Below are 16,992 nucleotides of genomic sequence, written 5' to 3'. Positions count from 1 at the left end.
CGCGAATCGCAGAAGACTGCATGCAGTCGCGCTGAAAAAAATCGACTTCGGAGACAGATGCGGGACAGGAAGAAAAACGAGATCAGACGCGGTGTCTCGCAGAACGTCAACAAGAGGAAAAGAGACTTGCGAAAGGAAATGTTTCTTCTGAAGAGGTTCTCCCTCGAATATTGCCTGCCCTGTTCCTCTCCCTCTCCTCTTCTCGCCTCTCAAGTCCCTGCGTCGCAGTCACCGACCGCGTTGAGTCCCCAACTGCACTGTCGCCGCTCTTTTCCCTCTCCGCGAAATCGCTCTAAAACCTCCGGCATTTCTTTCTTTCTGAGTCTTCTCAACGAGCTTCTGCTCTCTCCCGTTTCTCCCTCGCTCTGCTAGTTCTCCTTTATCTCCCCTCTGTTTTCTCTTCTTGACTCTTCCTCCTCTTCTCTCTCGTTTCTTTCACTTCCCCTTGTTCTCTGCCGCCATCTTCCTCTTCTCGCGTTCTCGCTCTTCAACTCTGGACCTCTTTTCCGTTTGCTCTCAGCTTCCTTCCCCGTCGCTGGCCTCCGCCTCTCTTCTCTCTCCCTCTCGTTTCCTTCTCGCCGGCTGAGAGAGTTCCTTCTCGCAATGGAGGACGCGAAGTTGCAGGCGATCCACGACCATCTTTCTGCGAAAAAGCAGGAGAGAGGCCGCAGAGGAGGCCTCGGAACAGGCGCGCGCGCTTCGAGAAGCGAACCGCCGCCTCCTGCGCCGGCGGGGGACGGCCATGTCTACTTCAGCGATGACGACGAGAGAGACGGCAAACAAGGAAGCAGAAAGCAGGAGAAAACAGAAGGCCCCACAGAGTCGTCAGGAGAGTAAGGAGAACGAGGGCAGGGACTCCGTCTCGACGCATGCAGTCCCACAACCATGCTTGCAGGAGAAGTACAACAAAGGAAGGGGAGAGAGAGAAAACACCCAGATCACGACAAAAGTGGAACCAAGAAAGCAAAGAGGGATAGAGAGGAGACCGAGAGGAAGAGAGGAAGAGAGGAAGGGAGAGTGAAGGGAGAACAGTGGTGCTCGAAGGCCAGACAAGAGAAGAGGCAGGCGCTTTCGATCTCTCTCTTGATGGATGATGCGTTGTGCTTCATGTCTCCTCTTTCTCCTCTTTCGTTCGTCTCTCCTCTCTCCTCCTTCCTTGCTCACTATCCTCTTGCTTCCCCTCGTCCTAGGTTTCACCAACTGTGCGTTGTTGCCGTCTTCCCCTGCTGTTCGATGCTTCTGCTCCAGTTTCGAAACGCGTCTCTCTCCCTCTTTTTCTCTCCGGAAAAGTCGCGCAAGACTGTCTCTGCGCCTCTCGGCTCTCCTCGCAACCTCCTGCGGCGTCGCCTCCCGGTTCTTCATCTCTCGCTTGCCTGTGCTTCCGCTGCGTATCTGCAGGACGCTGTCTCCGACGTCTCCACTCTACGCCTTCTTCGTTCGCGGAGGCACTCTTGCTCCCTCTGTCCGTAAGTTGCCGCCTTTTCGCCCATACCAAAACACCATGCATATATATATATATATATATATATATATATATATTTAAATTTGTATATGTACACACGCATTTATGTCTCTCCCGCTCTCTCTTCAGACATATATATACATATATATATATGTAAGTATATCTGCAGAGGGAGATACTGATATATATATATATATATGCGTGTAGGAATACAGATGTAGATAGACACGCAGATTGATCGATGCATGATTACGTACTTTCATGCCTACGTAGAGGCATCCTTTCATACTTGAGGACGCGGATAAGATGTAGGCATCCTTGAGTGGGTTGCCGCATGCGAAACAAGTGGAGGTAGCTGAACCGTGATCGTTGTGGCTTCAGTATTTTCGTACTGGCGCCTTCAGCAGGTGTACGGAATATCGCTGTAAATATCTGTGTGAAAAGAGGCACAGAGAAGCTGTACATACACCTGTTTTGGACGTGTAAATAAACATGTAGTAGATAAATGCCTAGCTCTATACGCGTGTGTACATATAAATGTCTATACGTGCATATATATATATATATATATATGTATATATATATATGTATATATATGTATATATATATATGTATATATATATATATATATATGTATATCTATATATGTATATCTATATATATGTATATATTTGTATGCATGTGTCTATGTATCTAAGGAAAAGGGGAAAGCGTTTCAGCCCCCTGCAAGCCTGTGGGGTGGCCGTGGCATTCTCGGTTTGGATGGATTCGTCGAGTTTTCTGGTCCTGATACTTCCTTCTGTTTGTCGGTTTTGCAGCTGCTGAGCAGGAGACGCTTGGGAAGAAGTCGCGTCGAGACTCTCCACCGAATCCGCAGGCGGCGAGTTCGTCGGCTGTGGGGCCTGGAGGAGGGTCTGCAAAGAAGCGAAAGGAAGCGCCGGCGTCGTCGAGGAAACGCAACATGCCGGAGGCGGTTCCTGACCAACGCGGGAGCGAAGACGAGAGCGAGAAGAAGTCCAAGAGGAAGAAGAAACGCAGTGCTTTCGTAGAGCAAGACACCGAGGCAGAGCAGGTCCGGTGTGTGTCTGCAGCGAAGCCAGAGGAGGGAGAGCGAAACCAAGACTCATCTGAAGACGAACCTGATGCTTCGTTCTCTGCGTCGTCTTGCGTGCAACTCTCAGGCCTTCCTCTGTTGCGCCTGTCGCTCTCCCGAGCTGGTGCGGCACCTTCATCGCTTAGGTCGTTTGCTCTGCAAGACGTTCTGAGTCACCTTCTGCAGGTCGAGCGAGTCACAACTTGCGGGGCGTCTGCAGGAAATGCCAAGCAAGGGAAACCGAAGGCGTTTCTCATCGTGGGAGGCTCGGGTCATGTCGACCGCGTCCTTCTTGAAGTTGGTGGAAACAGGGAGAAACTGAAGAAAGCTACGCTCCGTCACATCAGTGGACTTCTCCAGTTGGGTGAGCCTTCTGGGGTCTCGGTTTTTTCATGCAAGCTCATACGTGCATCGTTGTGTCATCTGGTGGACCGACCGAGATCTAGAGACGTCGAAACAGCGCAGTTCAGACAGATACGAACATGTCAGAACAATACATGCAGCCGTTTGCATCTCTCTACGGGCATGCACATGACTGCGTATTGACAGTCATCCCGAACGCCGATGTGGTGGAACTGCCCATGCGTTAACAGAAACGTGAATTTAACGATGACTGAATGCATGTAATTCTTCAACGCGCGGGTGTGTGTGTGGACGCGTTTCCATGCGGAGCTGCGTTGCAGCTGTGAGGCGGTATGCGTCTCTCTCTATGTCGGGGCAAGTCGGTGTGACGTCTGCATACGTTTCGTATCGAAATAAGTGTAGTGCCATGCGTTTCAAAGCTCACAGACGCGTACGTTTGCCCGGGTGTATGCATGGAGAAGGCGGGATCGGTAAACGGAAACGCCTTTCCCGCCTTCCCCCTGCACATGTTCTAATCGGATTTGTGTCCCCTCTACGCATGCGCCTGCGTCGAGGCCAAGGCGCAGGGCACCCGATGGAGTGCGTGAAGATGTGAGCCGCGTTGGGGCGCACCTTTCTCCGGCTTGAGAAATGTTTCTCAGCGGCGCTTTCAACGTTTCAGCAGTCTGTGCACTGTAGATTAGTCCTCATCGGTGATGTGATCGATGTTTCACTTCATGTTCCATGTGAACAGAAAGTGGAGAGTCTGGTCACCTGAATGGAACTTTCCTGCGAGTCTCATCTGACGTAGCAGAAGACGAAGAACCTTGTCTTTCAGGATCGTTCCAGGTAAGCGCGGACGCATGCAGAGAACCGAGAGCCGTGGAGAAGAGCTGACTTCCAAACAAGCGGGAAAACGCTCTCGGGGGCTCGCTGGAGATTTGAGTTGCTTTGCCGGCTGCCTTGTCTGGTTCGTGCGGTCACAAGTCAGTTTCGTTAGCAGAACAAGTGATAGGCGAACTGTGTCGGCACGGGACTGTGCGTTTCGCTGTTTCAGTTGTGTCGTCGCTGTCGGCTACGGCCCATCTCTGCAGGTGAAAAATGTCCTTGAGAGAGCGTGTCGGAAATCCCTTTTTCGAACAACAGAGCAAATTCAGCTAGCGCGTTGGCAGACAGGCCGCCTTCCTACCAAAAAAAATGTCGCGCCGCTCCACATGTTTTGCATGCGTTTCTGCTTGCGTTGTGTGCGGTTGCAGGCGTCGACTTTCATCTTGCCCAAGAAAGGAGAAGTGACTCTCTACGGATTTGCGTTGCCGTAACTGTGAAGGAGCCGCGGCAGACAGAACGGAGAGAAACTGGGGAAGCGGAACGGCGAACAGCTGGATCACGCCGTCCGTCACAAAGCAGACCAGGGTGATCCTCGAGCGACAAGCGTTTGCTGCTGCTGGACTTTGCAAAGGGACCTGAGGAACGCCTCGGAAGCGGGGGACTCCGGCAGACAGCAAAGTCTGTGACCCCCCACGAAAGGAGAAACGAGAGGAGACAGGACGGCCGGTGCAAGGGTGTGCGCATAGAGGAAAGTGGAGATCGAGAGAAAAAAAAAGGAGAGGGAGCAGCAGACTGGAAGAGAGCGCGTTTTTCGGTTGCGCTTCACGCAGTGACAGAATATCGAAAAACACGAAGGAACAGCGGAAGAGGTTTCTCCGTCGATGAAAATGCATGAGGCATCGGAAGAGAAGAGCCATCACGGTCTTTTGTGTCACAGTGTAAGGAAAACGCTTGCACCTTTGTTTTTGTGCCTCTTCTATACGGTGACTCGCCATTTCTGCACTCTGCGCGGAAAACGGGGCTTTCCATGTCGGGCGTTTTAGAGTGGAAGACGAACTCAATCATCACTGAAGCACCACGAGACGATACACTCCCTGTCGAGCGATTCTGACACTTTCGCTCAACGCTTCTTCGTGGTTCTGCGTCGCTGCCTCAGTCCTATCCCTGAGCGTCGGGGCGAACAAGAACATGCGAATGTCCAGTGCTCGAGATGCGCAGGTATCCGAGGCATGGGCGTCGCTGCACAAATACTCTTTCAGCATTCAGCGAGACGCAGGCGACACGGAGAGTGGACCTGTCTCTTCGCTTGCCTGTCTGGTCGCACCTCGGCGACTTGGAGGAGGCTACCTGTCTTTTTTCTACCAACGAAACGCTTCTTTGCGTCACGCTGCTCTGTCTTCACGTCTCGCCACACCCGTGTATGTACAGGATACGCGCAAGGACGTGAGAGCTCTGAAGATGTCTCTGGGGAGGTCGCTCGTGAAGGGCAACACAGCAGAACACCGAGTTTTCAGCGCGCAGCTGGCTCTTCCTCTCGGACAAGGATCGGCGACTTGCACGCGCTTTAGAGAATCCCAGAGGTTCCACGTTTTTCGACAGATTTCTGGATTTCCGAAGCCATGTGTGTGACACCTCGCAAAAACATGACGAGGAATACGAAGCTCGTGGAACATTGATCTCCGACGCTGTCAACTCTCTCTTCAGCAGTCAACTGCGGTGGTAAAACCAAGATCGAAAGGGAAAGCATGTCCCGTTCCATAAACGGCTTGGTCTGTTTCGGAGAGGGCTTGCAGAAAACAGAGACTCCGCGATGGCTAGAGGCACACCTCGCGTTCCCTAAATGAATCTGAGGAAAGTCCTTTTGCTTTCCGTGAACGCAGTTCCATTCGAGAGTTTCCTCATGCCCTTGCTACCAGTATCTTACGACTCCAACAAAGGAAGAAGGGAGCTCTCGAATCCTCGAAACGCAGTCTAAACCTCTTGCCGAGTGAAACAAAGTCTGAACCAGCCTGTCCGAAGAATGCATACACGCTTAGGGCAGCACCTCATACTCTTTTTTCTGCTCTTTTCTGCGCATTTTGCGCCCCACACTCTGAGAGTCCGTCATATCTTCTGAAGAGCTTTTTGCGTTTGAAACACACATCCTGAGAAACGCGCTCTTTTCAAGAGAACCGTCGCTACATGAAACAGACTCTGTGTGACGCGTCGCGGGTGATTCAGCTCGCACGAAGCCAAAAGAGGTCCGCCTGTTCTTTCAGAGAGGAAAGTTTCAACTTCGCGTCGACAGTCCCCGAGAGAACGCAGTTCGTGTCGTCAACAGAGCCGATGTCGACGAAAAAGCGGCGGAAGCGCTTCTCACTGAAAAGGCAACAAACGAATCGTGTGCCAAACTCGCTGAAGATTGAAAAGAGATCCACAGTCACCAAGGAACGCCAGATCGAGACGAAGCGAGGCTCCACGACTCAGAAAACGACAAAGCAACGACAAAAAAAACAAGAAAAGCCTCCAAAAGACGAAACCCAACTCTGCGTTTGTTTCTGTCCCTCCCCTCAAAAAACTGGCTTGTCTGTACACCTGAGAGAGCATGGAAACCGTCTTCTTGAAAGACCCCCCTCTGAGAGGAACTCGCATCGGTTCCGCTTCCGATTTTTCTTCTTCGCGTCGCCACGCCCACCCCGAGATCCCAGAGTGCCTGCTCCCAATCTGTTTGCTTCTTTTCCAAAAGTGGAAGACTCTCTTCCATCGTCGTCCGAGAAGAAGACGCGACGAGAAGGCCCCCCGTGAAAAAAGACATGAGAAAAACGAGAAGCGTCTGCTATCCCTCGCCGCGAGAAAGCAGAAACCGCAAGGGCCCTCAGCATGCGGAAACGTCTCTCGCAAAAGTCCAAAACCTTGCTCCTTTTCCTCTCAGTCGATGTCTCTCCGCCTCTGTCTCTTCCACTTTCCACCACACACGCCGTCGCGCGTACGAAACAGACGTTTCACGCTCCTCTCTCTCTTTGGACCCTCTCCACTCGGCTACCTCGTCTTCGCTTGGCAAGACGCAGGCAACGCTGGTCCTTCCTCTCGCCTCCCCCTTGACTTTTCCTGCGGATCTGATGCTCCAGCGATACAAGAAGCAACTACCAGCCAGTGGCGCCACTCCCCGAGGCCACCGTCCGAGACAATCCAGAAGACATCCAATTTCTCATATATTTATATATATATATATATGGGGTTAAACGTAACGACGCACGCATGTATATGCAGATACATGCTGGTTTGATCGTAATCTTCTTCAGTGGACTTGGCCCAGAAATCAACAACCTCCGTTCCCCAGTGCTCTTTAGATACTTCACCTCACGCCTCCCCTTAACGGCTTCCACGTCTTGTCTCTCCGCAGAAAACGCATGCAATACCACTAGTCACTTCGGCCACCGAACCCACATATCTCCCCATTTATATACATATACACATATGAACATATATATATATATATATAGGAGAGAAATTAATTTCTTTTGCTCCTCTCTCGCTGAGGTGCACTTGGTGTTGTGTACCCCATGTCACTCCAGGAAAGACCCTCTTTCCTTCTCCGCAGTCTCTGGCCACTCGCGTTGCTCTTCTGCAGCCGTTTCGCTTCCTTTTCGGCTGCTTCAGGAAGCGAGCGTGTGAGGCAGCTACAGACGCAACGCGCGGAGGACGGAGGAGAAACAGTTTCACGGACTGGACTGCGACGCCCGCGTTCAGGCCTCGTATTCGCCCTGATGGAAAAGTTCTTGATCGTAGGTGTTTGCGATGATTTGTCGGCCTCCAAACCACCGGCCGTGGAGAGACGGGATCGCCTCTCGCGCTCCAGAGAGATCCGAAAACTCGACAAAGATGCGAACAGTCTCCTTCAACGTGTGAACTTCCACGCGTTTGATGCTGCCAAACTTGGAGCACTCCTCGCGCACCTGAAAAGCAGAAAAAATCCATTTGCGCTGCGGAACGTGGCTTCCGTGACTCGACACGGTGTGCACGAGCGAGAAGAAAAGACTCTTTGAAATCCTTCGAAAACGCTTGGCACCCACAACGAGAGAAGACTGGCTCACGTTCAAACAAGGTGACGCGCAAGAAGAAAATTACAGACTGCGGGGGCGAGACATCCCGACGCCTGAACTCGTCCGTCAGAGACACGCAGGAGAACCTCAAATCAACGAAGCGTTTTTTGTCTCCAAGGACCAACGCAACGCCTGTTTTGAGACCCCAGTCTTTTCCTTGCATTTCGCCTCTTTCCTCGTCTCTCAGTTCTCCACCTAATCCCTTTTTTTCGCCCAAAGAAGAATGCAGAAAAAAACACCCATTCGCCAGTCTTTTCTCCACGTACCTCGTCTTTCAGTTCGCCGTCGACCTCGCTCGGCGTCACCATGTTGCTGAGCAGCACCACGGGGCTCCGAATGTCCGCAGGCGCAGGCGCCGGAGGGAGATCTTCCTCTTCCTTCTCTTCGCCGTCTCTGTCTCCACTCTGACTCCTGCCGTTGATGGCAGGCGCAGACGCCCCTGTCCCCGTACTCGTCGCAGGAGACAGCCCCGGCGCCGGGGCCGCGGGCGAGGCTGCGGCGGGGGCCCCCAGGCCCGCGAGGCCTCCGACCGCGGTCGCGCCCAAGGCCCCGGCGGCAGGCCTGTCTCCGGGGACGAGACCCGCGGTCAGGGGCGAGGCCCCCGGAAGACCTGCCATGGAGGGAAGCAGACTGGCCGCGAGAGGAGTCGCCACTACAGGGCTGTTCCGCATCGCCGTCGCAAAGTTCACCTTCAGCTGCTTGCCTGCAGAAGAACAAAGCAGCAGACGCAAACGCTTGTGCAACAGCCGGAAAAAGGCGCTCAAAATCGCCTGAAAAACAAAGGGCTTCACTTCCTACACAAGCTGGCAAAACGTGCGAGGCAAGGAGAGAGACTGCCCGCGCGAGAGAAACAAAGACGAATGCAACCCAACGTCGGGGAAGCAGAACGAACTGGGGCATGCAACGGAGGGTCACCGAGTTCCCTGAAGGACGCCCAGATCGAATGCTATGCACAACGCTGTCCGCGTACAGGCGAGAAGAGACCTCAGCGCCCACGGAGCACGGAGGCTTCCCCGGCAGGCCAGCCGAGCACGCACTGCAGTCAGTGCATGCAAAAACGAGGGAGCAAGTGTACGTTCTCCCTCTCTGCAGCATCTTGCCTCGCGGCAGAAGGACTCAGGCGTTGTGTGAAACTGCCAAAGTTGGACCCCAACCGAACTTGAGAACCTAATCTGAAATCTTTAGGTAAAAGAAAATGTACGTATGTCTTGTTAGAGCGTTTACAATGAACTGCATTTCCCCACTCTCTAAAGCAGGGCGGTGCATCGACCGCTATCTCCTCTTTCGCGTTCTGGAAACGTTGAGAAGCCCCATGAGCGCTCTGTCCACCTCTAAGAAGTCTCTGCAAACGGTTTCTTCTCCGTCGACTCACCAGCGACTTCGAAACCATTCATCGTTTCGATCGCCAGCTTCGCGGCGTCCGCCGTCGCATATTCGATGAATCCGTAGCCTCTGTGTTGTTGAGGATTTTCTTGCGATGGCAGCAACTGGCAACTGAGGATCGGGCCGAAGACGACGAAGATTTTCTGAGAAACGGACAAACGACTGTCGAACTTCTCTCGATTCGGAATTCCTGGTGAAGAAGGCTTTCACGAAACCCTCGCGGAAAGCAGCTCGCGACGCCCAACACACTCAGCATGTCATTCGCATGTCGCCGAAGCAGGTCCACTCATAGTTCAGAGTTTGTCTATCGCCTTTTTTGACGTAGTGAAGGAAAACAGCAACGCATGGACAGCATATTCCCGACGCGAAAACGTCGGTGACACTCCCACAAAATGCATGCGTTGGGATCCTCGATCGCCGATTTGAATTACTTTTGACCGGAACAAACACACTCGAAAACATCACTCAGCAATGCTGCACGTGTCTTCCCGCAGAACGCATTTTTCAAGTGAAGCCAGCGCGTTCGTCTACGTCCTCGTTGCGTTTACCGAAGTGACTCCGAATTGATCTGGAAAATGCCAGAAGTTTTGTTTACGAATATAACTGCACCGGATGACCATTTTGTCGCGGCCTATTCTCGCGGACAACTCGCTTGGAGGGTCTCCCAGAACGCGCGCGCGATCGCAGGCTACAACATAGAATTATTCAAGCACACGCCGCGAACTCACTTTGAGGTCTTCCGAGGAGAATCCAAAAGGAACGTTGCCGATGTATACTCGGTTGTTCGCCATCTGCTGCTGTTGCTGAAGAAGCTGCTGCTGCATCTGCTGCTGCTCAGGTGTCAAGACAGCCGTCTGACTTGTTGATAGAAGCCCCGCTGCACAGAAACACCCGAGCAGACCCACACGAAACTCTGGTCTCTGCCTTCAGCCGCCCCATGAGAAGGACATGCTCTCTCTCTCTACAAATGGTCCACGACCCAGAGCTGTACACACTCCTGACGAACACAGACGGACTAGGAATGCGCCTCCCGCTATGAAAGGCATCCACCTCAAACCTCGCTCCCACTCTTCCTCCCTCGACAGCCCAGCTCGGATCCCAGAGACGCCCCTTCCATACAGTTACACGAGAGAGTGGAGGGCATTGTAAAAAGAACAAACGTGACCCGGCGAACACGCGAGGAAGAAGAGAGAAACAGATTTCGCAGGTCGAAACGCCAGTCTCGAAAAATGTGACTTCACAGCCCGCTGCCCCGTCCGCAGGATGGTTCAGATTTTTCCAACCATGCGACCCAAGCAGGGGTACCACTCCACACATAAATGATCGGGAAAATCACCGCAAACTCTGCCTCTGCAGTCCGGAAAAGAAAGCAGGATCCCGGAGTACACCCTAAGAAAACCTGCCGGCGTCTGTGTGAAACCCGGGTAATACGGACTGGAATCTTTCTAAACTCCCGAAAAAAATCCCAACAACTTCCTGCTCTGACCTAAGTTGGAGGGGTCGGCAGCGCCGGTCCGCCCCGCCAGAATGGCCGTCGCCGCAGCGGCGCCCGCCTGCGCGCTGTTCACCATCGAACCTGGCGAAGTTCCTGCCATGCTCGTCAGGCCTCCAGCAGCACCCACGGAGCCGACAGTCGCTGAGAAAACGGAAAAGGTCAAAACATGCTTCTTACACTCACTTGAAGGAAAAACACAAGAACACTAGACGCGCCGTAGCATCGTAGGGAGTAAGAATCCAACAGAACAAAAGCTCGCGCCACCAGCGAGAGAAGACGACTCTTCCCCACATGCGGGTTTGACCAAAACCATCGTACTGGGACTCGTGGTCGCGGAGACGAAACTAAATTGTGCTTTACCCTCTCAAGCAGGAGAGCGAAAGACGTCAAAAAACTGGTGGTATAAAGTCAGCCACGCGCCCATGGAAGAGGAGAGAACAGCGGATTTCGTTTTACAGATCCAAGGACAAACCTCCATCTGAAGCACGAACACGCTGCCGAGGTAAAGACGCCATGTCAGCGGAACGTCCCGAGAAAGGCTGTCGCAGACACACTGGACGAACGACTGTGAAGCAACCAGAGTTTCTGAATTTCGACAGAACTCGGCCTCCAACAAATCAAACCTAACACTCACGCATCATCATAGCCGGTCGCTGCAGCTGCTGGCCACCAGTTCCCACGGCGGTAGGTCGGCCAACTTTGATGGTCCTGGAAAAATACCAGTCACACAACGGGAGTCCTTCGTTCAACGACCAAGGCGAGAGAAGAGCCGAAAGTTTCTTGTCTTCTCAGCTCTGTGACAGCCACTCCCGCATTGTAGACAGGACGCACTGCGTCGTTGGCGAAAACTCAGGCTGAAAGTTTCCCCTCGGCTTCTCTGAGTCTGCAACGCAATCTCGCAACCGCCCTCTCAAAGACCCACGACGCATGCAATTCACGTCGCACGGAGCTGACCGCGTCAACTGCAAGGACGGAAGCGTCGCAGCTAGCTAGCATACTGGCGAGAGCCGTCGTGTACAGTCTGAAATGCGTCCTTTGCTTCGCTACGGTTACACACTGGCCACAAATGAGAGAGCGGATAACCAAGAGAGGCAAAAAGAGGGTAGCAGAGTGCGCAGCAAGAGCGAGATGGAGGCAGAGACAGGGGAGATGCAGGAGCAACACACACACACACACACAACAGGAGAGCCCAAAGACAGGGAAAAAAGCCGGCATTCCAAAAGCCGCGGGCGGTGAGCAGCGGGGAGGCGGGAGAGAGATTCCCGGTTGTTTGGTGTTTTCGAAGTCGACCGGGTGTACATACAGACAGCAGAGACACACAGCAGCATACGCAGAAAGAGACACAGAACAGAAAATGACGCCTGAAGCGGGGATTTCGAGCGACAGAAGCTCTCAAAAGAAAAAGAACGGACGTGCAACACAAACGCTTGAACTGTCCACGCACACACTCGGGAAGCACATCCAGTGCAATCCTAAACCACAGCACATGTCATTAAGGTAAATTCTGAAAACGTAAACTGTATATGGACTCCGCCCACTTCGTGTTGAAGAAACGAAAGCGGGGCAGTCGTGGACGTGAGAAGAATAAAGAAAGCGAGCAAAGTGTGGAGCCCTGGCTTGTGACCACGTACCAGACCAGACACCCCAAAGAAGCATTGGCGCATTATATTGTGTGAGACACAGTCAGGCGTCAAAAGAAAGTGCCATCGAAACGAGGAGACGGGTCGAAGAAAATCATACCGTCCTTTCAAGACAAAGTTCTGCATGGTCGACAGAGCCATCTCAGCCGCTTCCGGCGAAGCATATTCAACGAAGCAGAAGCCCTTGCTGCGGTCGCCTTCCTTCGGCATATCCACCGAGACAATGGTGCCGAAAGCCTGCACGCAGATGTCAGATAACACTCGAAAAAACAGCTTGTCATTTTGTGCACAAAAAAAACCTTCCGTGGCAGCCGCCGTCTGGAGAGAACGCGCAAAGGCCCCGCGTAGATGTTTTTTATTAAAGAAGGCCGCATGCCTGCCCTCCTAGAGTCCAACTCGTAGTGTCTACAAACCCGAGGAAAAAAAGTCACCCAGTTATCGACACTCACAGTAGTGGTCCTAGTACATCTTTACGCGTTTCACAGCCCGTTCTACTCCTCCAATCGTAAAAAGGAAGGCAAGCCGACAGAAAAGAGTCAAGGAGCAAGTACCTGGAAAACACTCTTGATCTCCAACTCCGTCAAGTAGTAGTCCAAGCTGCCCACATAAATCCTGCACATCTGAAATTCGCACAGCAAAAACCGAAACAGTGGTTCTGGATGCTGAGAAACGGAAGCAACGATTACGTCGTCTCTCGGCAGCACGATACACCGAAGAGAACACATCACAAATCGCTTGAAGTCAGTCTTGTTCTGAGATCTACTCTACTGCGATGTGGAACACTGCAAATACCCATGCTCTTATGAGCAAGCCTCAGCGGGACACCGAGAATTTTGTGCTCTCCTAAAATCGGGACTTTTTTCGTCGTTTACATAAATCTAGTCGCACTTTTCGAGTGCCCAGAGAGGTTCTGAAGTCAGTGTCCCTGGAGACACCATACCGCTACAGATTCCAAATTCCACAGAAGCCCCTAAATCGTCAATTTCGCAGTCCACTTACAGCCTTGTTTTGGAAGTTCTGCATCAGCAAATTGTTCTGTTGAGCAAGAGCGGTGACGCCCAAACCGGCAAGACCTGCAAAAGAGTTCACACGGAACAGCACCGGCACTGTGAGAAACCTTCTGTTGTGTCCACAACGGACGCTTGGTATCTACGCACGGCGCGAACAAGCATCGGACACTTAGCGTGCTCGTACGAACGAACGACGGAGACAGTCGTTGAACAACGACACTCAAGACCTCAGTCAGTGACGCACGAACAGTCGGCCTGATGGCTTACCTGTCCCAGCCAAGCCAGGTATTGTTGGCGTCGCTCCTTCCTCCGCGCCAACATCCCATCCTGTCCGCTTCTTCCGCTTTCTCTGAACACGCAAGACACACAACAGTCACGCTGGTCGTGACTTTAGGGTTCAGTCGCGCCTCGCCTGAAGGTATGTTTACGCATTTACGCCAGTACATAAGCTGGTTGTGTTGCCTTTTGGAAGAAAGCTTAAGTGCTCCGGATGTCCTTCAGGCGTGACAGACTCCCGCACGACGACCGAACAGCGCCAGTCCATCGCACCCGCCGTCGCCCTGAAGCCCGCAGTCCCCGCTTCGAAATCTGGATTTCTGCACAAAATCCATCTTGGCATCGTTGACGAGATGACTGTCAAACTCGCGCTGATGTGGCAGGAGAGAAATACTCTCGAATTCCCCGCCAATGCACCACGGGCAGCGGCCGATGGGGACTGACGGGCAACGGAAGCCGGTACTCCCGTGGAGCTGATCGGAGGTAAAACTGACCTCTTCGCGGGTGTCATCCCGTCGAGGGCTTCTACTCCTGCTACGAGACCTGCGATCTGGCATTTTGAAAAATCTCCAATGAAGATCGGGGGAACTGATGTGAACCGACCGCTGGAAGTTCGCGATACTGACGTGATCGGGTGGGTTGTCCGGAAAGGGTACCGCGAGTCACAGCGTTTCGGGTGTACAGACACTGGATTCAGTGGCTGCCGTCACGCGTCGGAATACCCAAACAACAGTGTTTCTCAATGGTGCGCCAGACGTGCTGTGAATCCAATTTCTGCGGTTCCTGTCGCGAAACCACCGCAGACACTGTTGAAGCAAGTGCAAGCAGAGATGAGAAAGAGACGCCGACTTCGAGGATGTCGACGGGAAACAAATTCGACAAAAACCGGACTTGACAGACGAGGCTGCAGAGAATCGAAGAAGACTGCAACAACAGTCGCAGGCGAGACGCGGTAAATGGCTGAACAATCCAGTATGAATGTTTTGCCCGGAGAAAAGCAATCGCACTATGTGGTGGGTGACACCCGCAGGGAAAAGTACCACGACCGAGCGGCGCGACGCCCATGCGCACACAATCTGTAAAAATGCGAGTAGATGACATAAAGTGGGCAAAGTAACCAGCTTCTGTGGAGTTGGTACGCAAGTCTTCCACAGTTCGTGCCGTTCCAGTTCCTGAAATTCCAACAGGCTACCAAACTCGTGGGCGAGCACCTTTAGGCGGATCTTCCCGTGGGGCGCCGGAGGGTTGCGCAGTGGGGGAAGCCTGCTCTTCGTTTCGAGAGAGGGAAACATCTGGGTGAAGCTGTGGAATCAACCGTGCACAGTCTTGGTAAATTTACGGCTTGGAGTAGAATATGCGTCGCAGTGTGGCGGCCCTCAAGATGAGGAGAGGAAAAGCACGGATTCTACTTATCTCACCGCCGTAGCTTCATTCGGACTGTTAAAAACGGTGGTTGCACCCCAGGAACCCTTGTTGTTTTGGACGGGTTTTAGCCATGATATACACTCGAAGGTCGCGAAAGCCGACAGTGCGAATCTTTGTTACAACCTCGCGGATGTCCATGTGCCAGTCCGAGCAGCGAGGTCTGGACCACGTTCCATTAGGATGGGGGTCGTTTGTGAGACACGTTAGATCAAGGGCGTTAACTTGAGCTCAGCTGCCGCGTTTGAGGACAGACCATGGCTTCCTGTTTGCTCATCACAGTCGTGTATGAAGAGCGTTAGGAACTCCGGCCTGAAGGTATTTCCACGAAGAAGTTGTTCCAGTCCAGTTCTAGCGACTCACTCCTACAGGAAAGCGGCTCGGAACACGCAGTAAGCAGGGTGGAGCAGACAGCGAGATTTTCGGGCTTCCTATTCCACTTTCCGCTAATTCGTTGCAACGGAAGGGCTCTAGGGAAAACGGACTGTACTTGGATATGAAAGACTCTCTCGATATAGATCGCGGGGCAGAGCTGCTTGTAACGGAAACACCCGGTGCAGGCACTCAGATTAAAACGCTCGACTAGCGCCCGTGAATGGCTTACGTCCAACGTTTTGCCGAGGAACGAGCCCACGTGAGCAAGGGGCGACGACGAAAGATGCACAAATGCAATCTTTTTTGTTTTGCCCCGGTGGGAGAGGGCTCTCGATATAAAGGCCGGTGGCGAATGATGCAGTGGCACCGTTCCGTCGGCACAAGCACTGAGAACCAGATGATTTTGTTGGGTTGTGTTCAAGGAATCGCTGACACCAGTGATCTGTTCCGCCTCGATGCGTATCAAAACGGAAAGTTAACAGTCACAGCGTTTCATTAAAATGCTTCGAAGGAACGCCGATACGTTAGTGGAAACGATCTTTACAAAGCTGCACCCCACCGAAATCGTCCCGTCATAGAATATGCACATGGTCCAGTACAGACTAGACTACGGCATCTGCTGGGTAGTTAAAGTTATTATTTTTGCCAGGAAGACCACAAAGCTGGGAATCCATCAAGTGAGAAAGCAGGCAGCACGGACAATGGAGCCCGTTAGGTGAGTTCATACGAATGAGGCTGCACCTGTTCGAAAGCTGTGTACGGTGTGTTGTATGCGACGCTTTTTGTTCACCGCTGTGTGGCAGATGCCTGAGGGCGAATGCAGGAAGATTCCGCACGCTGATAAGGCGTCTATTTAGGGTTCTTGAGATTCCCTTTTGCGTGGCAAGCTTAACTGCTAGACGGTTTTCCCCTCCGCGTAGGTAAGATCAAACGTTAGGTTCCCGATCTTCAGAAGGTTAAAAGGGTTGGATGTCAATGTCCTACCGCCGTACGCAGACGGCATTAAGAACATGAAGATCTTCGCTAGACCAAGCTAGGCTCACTGTCTCCGTTAACTGTGAGAACGAAACGCAGTGGGGCAGCCAATAAACAAAGTCATACATTGTATGAGACTTCGTGCGTTACCCCTGCGGATCGCTGGATCAACCCCGCGTATCGGGCGTCGGACAACCGAAGGAGCTCACACTCTGTATGTCGAGATTCCATCTTTTTCTGTCTCTTCCACTAATTCGCGGAGGTGTCGCAAATGCAGAGGTTACGTTGTGTCCAGACAAACCCTCTGGAGGTGCCGGGCTGCTCCATTCCCAAGAGCGACTGTTCTGTTCGCGCGACGAGTTTGCTGGACCTCTTGTGTGGCCTTCGAGCTGGATCCGCATGTTATCAGTGACTGCCTAACCTCCAAAGAACCCTCTCACCGTACATTTCTCACTCTAGACGCCCGTCTGTTGGCAGCTCGGCATTCGCGGTAACCGTCGCAGTTCTGTGAACGGACCAGAAAAGAACATCGCAAGAACTCGAGAAGGCACTCGCGCCCCCGAGACGAACTGGTCGCGCAGGTAGGGATGTGCGGCACCGTTTTGGCCC

At 52.7% G+C, this 16,992-nt stretch overlaps 2 protein-coding genes across 2 annotated transcripts; one reads left to right on the top strand and one right to left on the bottom strand.

Annotated features, from left to right (window-relative positions):
- Positions 1 to 97: 97 nt before the first annotated feature.
- Positions 98 to 5,087, top strand: TGME49_202760 (hypothetical protein). The gene is made up of 5 exons (XM_002367518.2): positions 98 to 833; positions 1,399 to 1,466; positions 2,281 to 2,919; positions 3,652 to 3,746; positions 4,154 to 5,087. The coding sequence occupies exons 1-5, from the start codon at positions 604 to 606 to the stop codon at positions 4,214 to 4,216; spliced, it is 1,095 nt and encodes a 364-aa protein (XP_002367559.1). The 5' UTR covers positions 98 to 603; the 3' UTR covers positions 4,217 to 5,087.
- TGME49_202770 (RNA recognition motif-containing protein) lies at positions 4,740 to 16,105 on the bottom strand. The gene is made up of 12 exons (XM_018779224.1): positions 15,638 to 16,105; positions 14,106 to 15,398; positions 13,603 to 13,684; positions 13,325 to 13,398; positions 12,877 to 12,945; positions 12,426 to 12,562; positions 11,320 to 11,393; positions 10,677 to 10,826; positions 9,919 to 10,067; positions 9,180 to 9,333; positions 8,074 to 8,510; positions 4,740 to 7,660 (listed from the first exon to the last, which is right to left on the bottom strand). Exons 2-12 carry the CDS (start codon positions 14,166 to 14,168, stop codon positions 7,451 to 7,453), a joined length of 1,599 nt encoding a protein of 532 aa, XP_018637384.1. The 5' UTR covers positions 14,169 to 15,398; positions 15,638 to 16,105; the 3' UTR covers positions 4,740 to 7,450.
- Between the last annotated feature and the right edge of the window lie 887 nt (positions 16,106 to 16,992).

This window comes from Toxoplasma gondii, chromosome VIIa (assembly GCF_000006565.2).
Source record: "Toxoplasma gondii ME49 chromosome VIIa, whole genome shotgun sequence".
In the NCBI taxonomy this organism is placed as follows: domain Eukaryota; phylum Apicomplexa; class Conoidasida; order Eucoccidiorida; family Sarcocystidae; genus Toxoplasma; species Toxoplasma gondii.
Note: the sequence above shows the minus strand (reverse complement) of the source record. Positions and strands in the feature narration are given on the sequence as shown.

Coding starts and splice junctions, on each gene's coding strand:
- TGME49_202760 (XM_002367518.2), top strand. CDS start 604: ATGGAGGACGCGAAGTTGCAGGCGATCCACGACCATCTTTCTGCGAAA. Junction 1,467..2,280: donor CACTCTTGCTCCCTCTGTCC/GTAAGTTGCCGC, acceptor TCGGTTTTGCAG/CTGCTGAGCAGGAGACGCTT. Junction 2,920..3,651: donor CAGTGGACTTCTCCAGTTGG/GTGAGCCTTCTG, acceptor CCATGTGAACAG/AAAGTGGAGAGTCTGGTCAC.
- TGME49_202770 (XM_018779224.1), bottom strand. CDS start 14,168: ATGCCAGATCGCAGGTCTCGTAGCAGGAGTAGAAGCCCTCGACGGGAT. Junction 12,946..13,324: donor AGAACTTCCAAAACAAGGCT/GTAAGTGGACTG, acceptor TGCGAATTTCAG/ATGTGCAGGATTTATGTGGG. Junction 11,394..12,425: donor AACTTTGTCTTGAAAGGACG/GTATGATTTTCT, acceptor GTATTTTTCCAG/GACCATCAAAGTTGGCCGAC.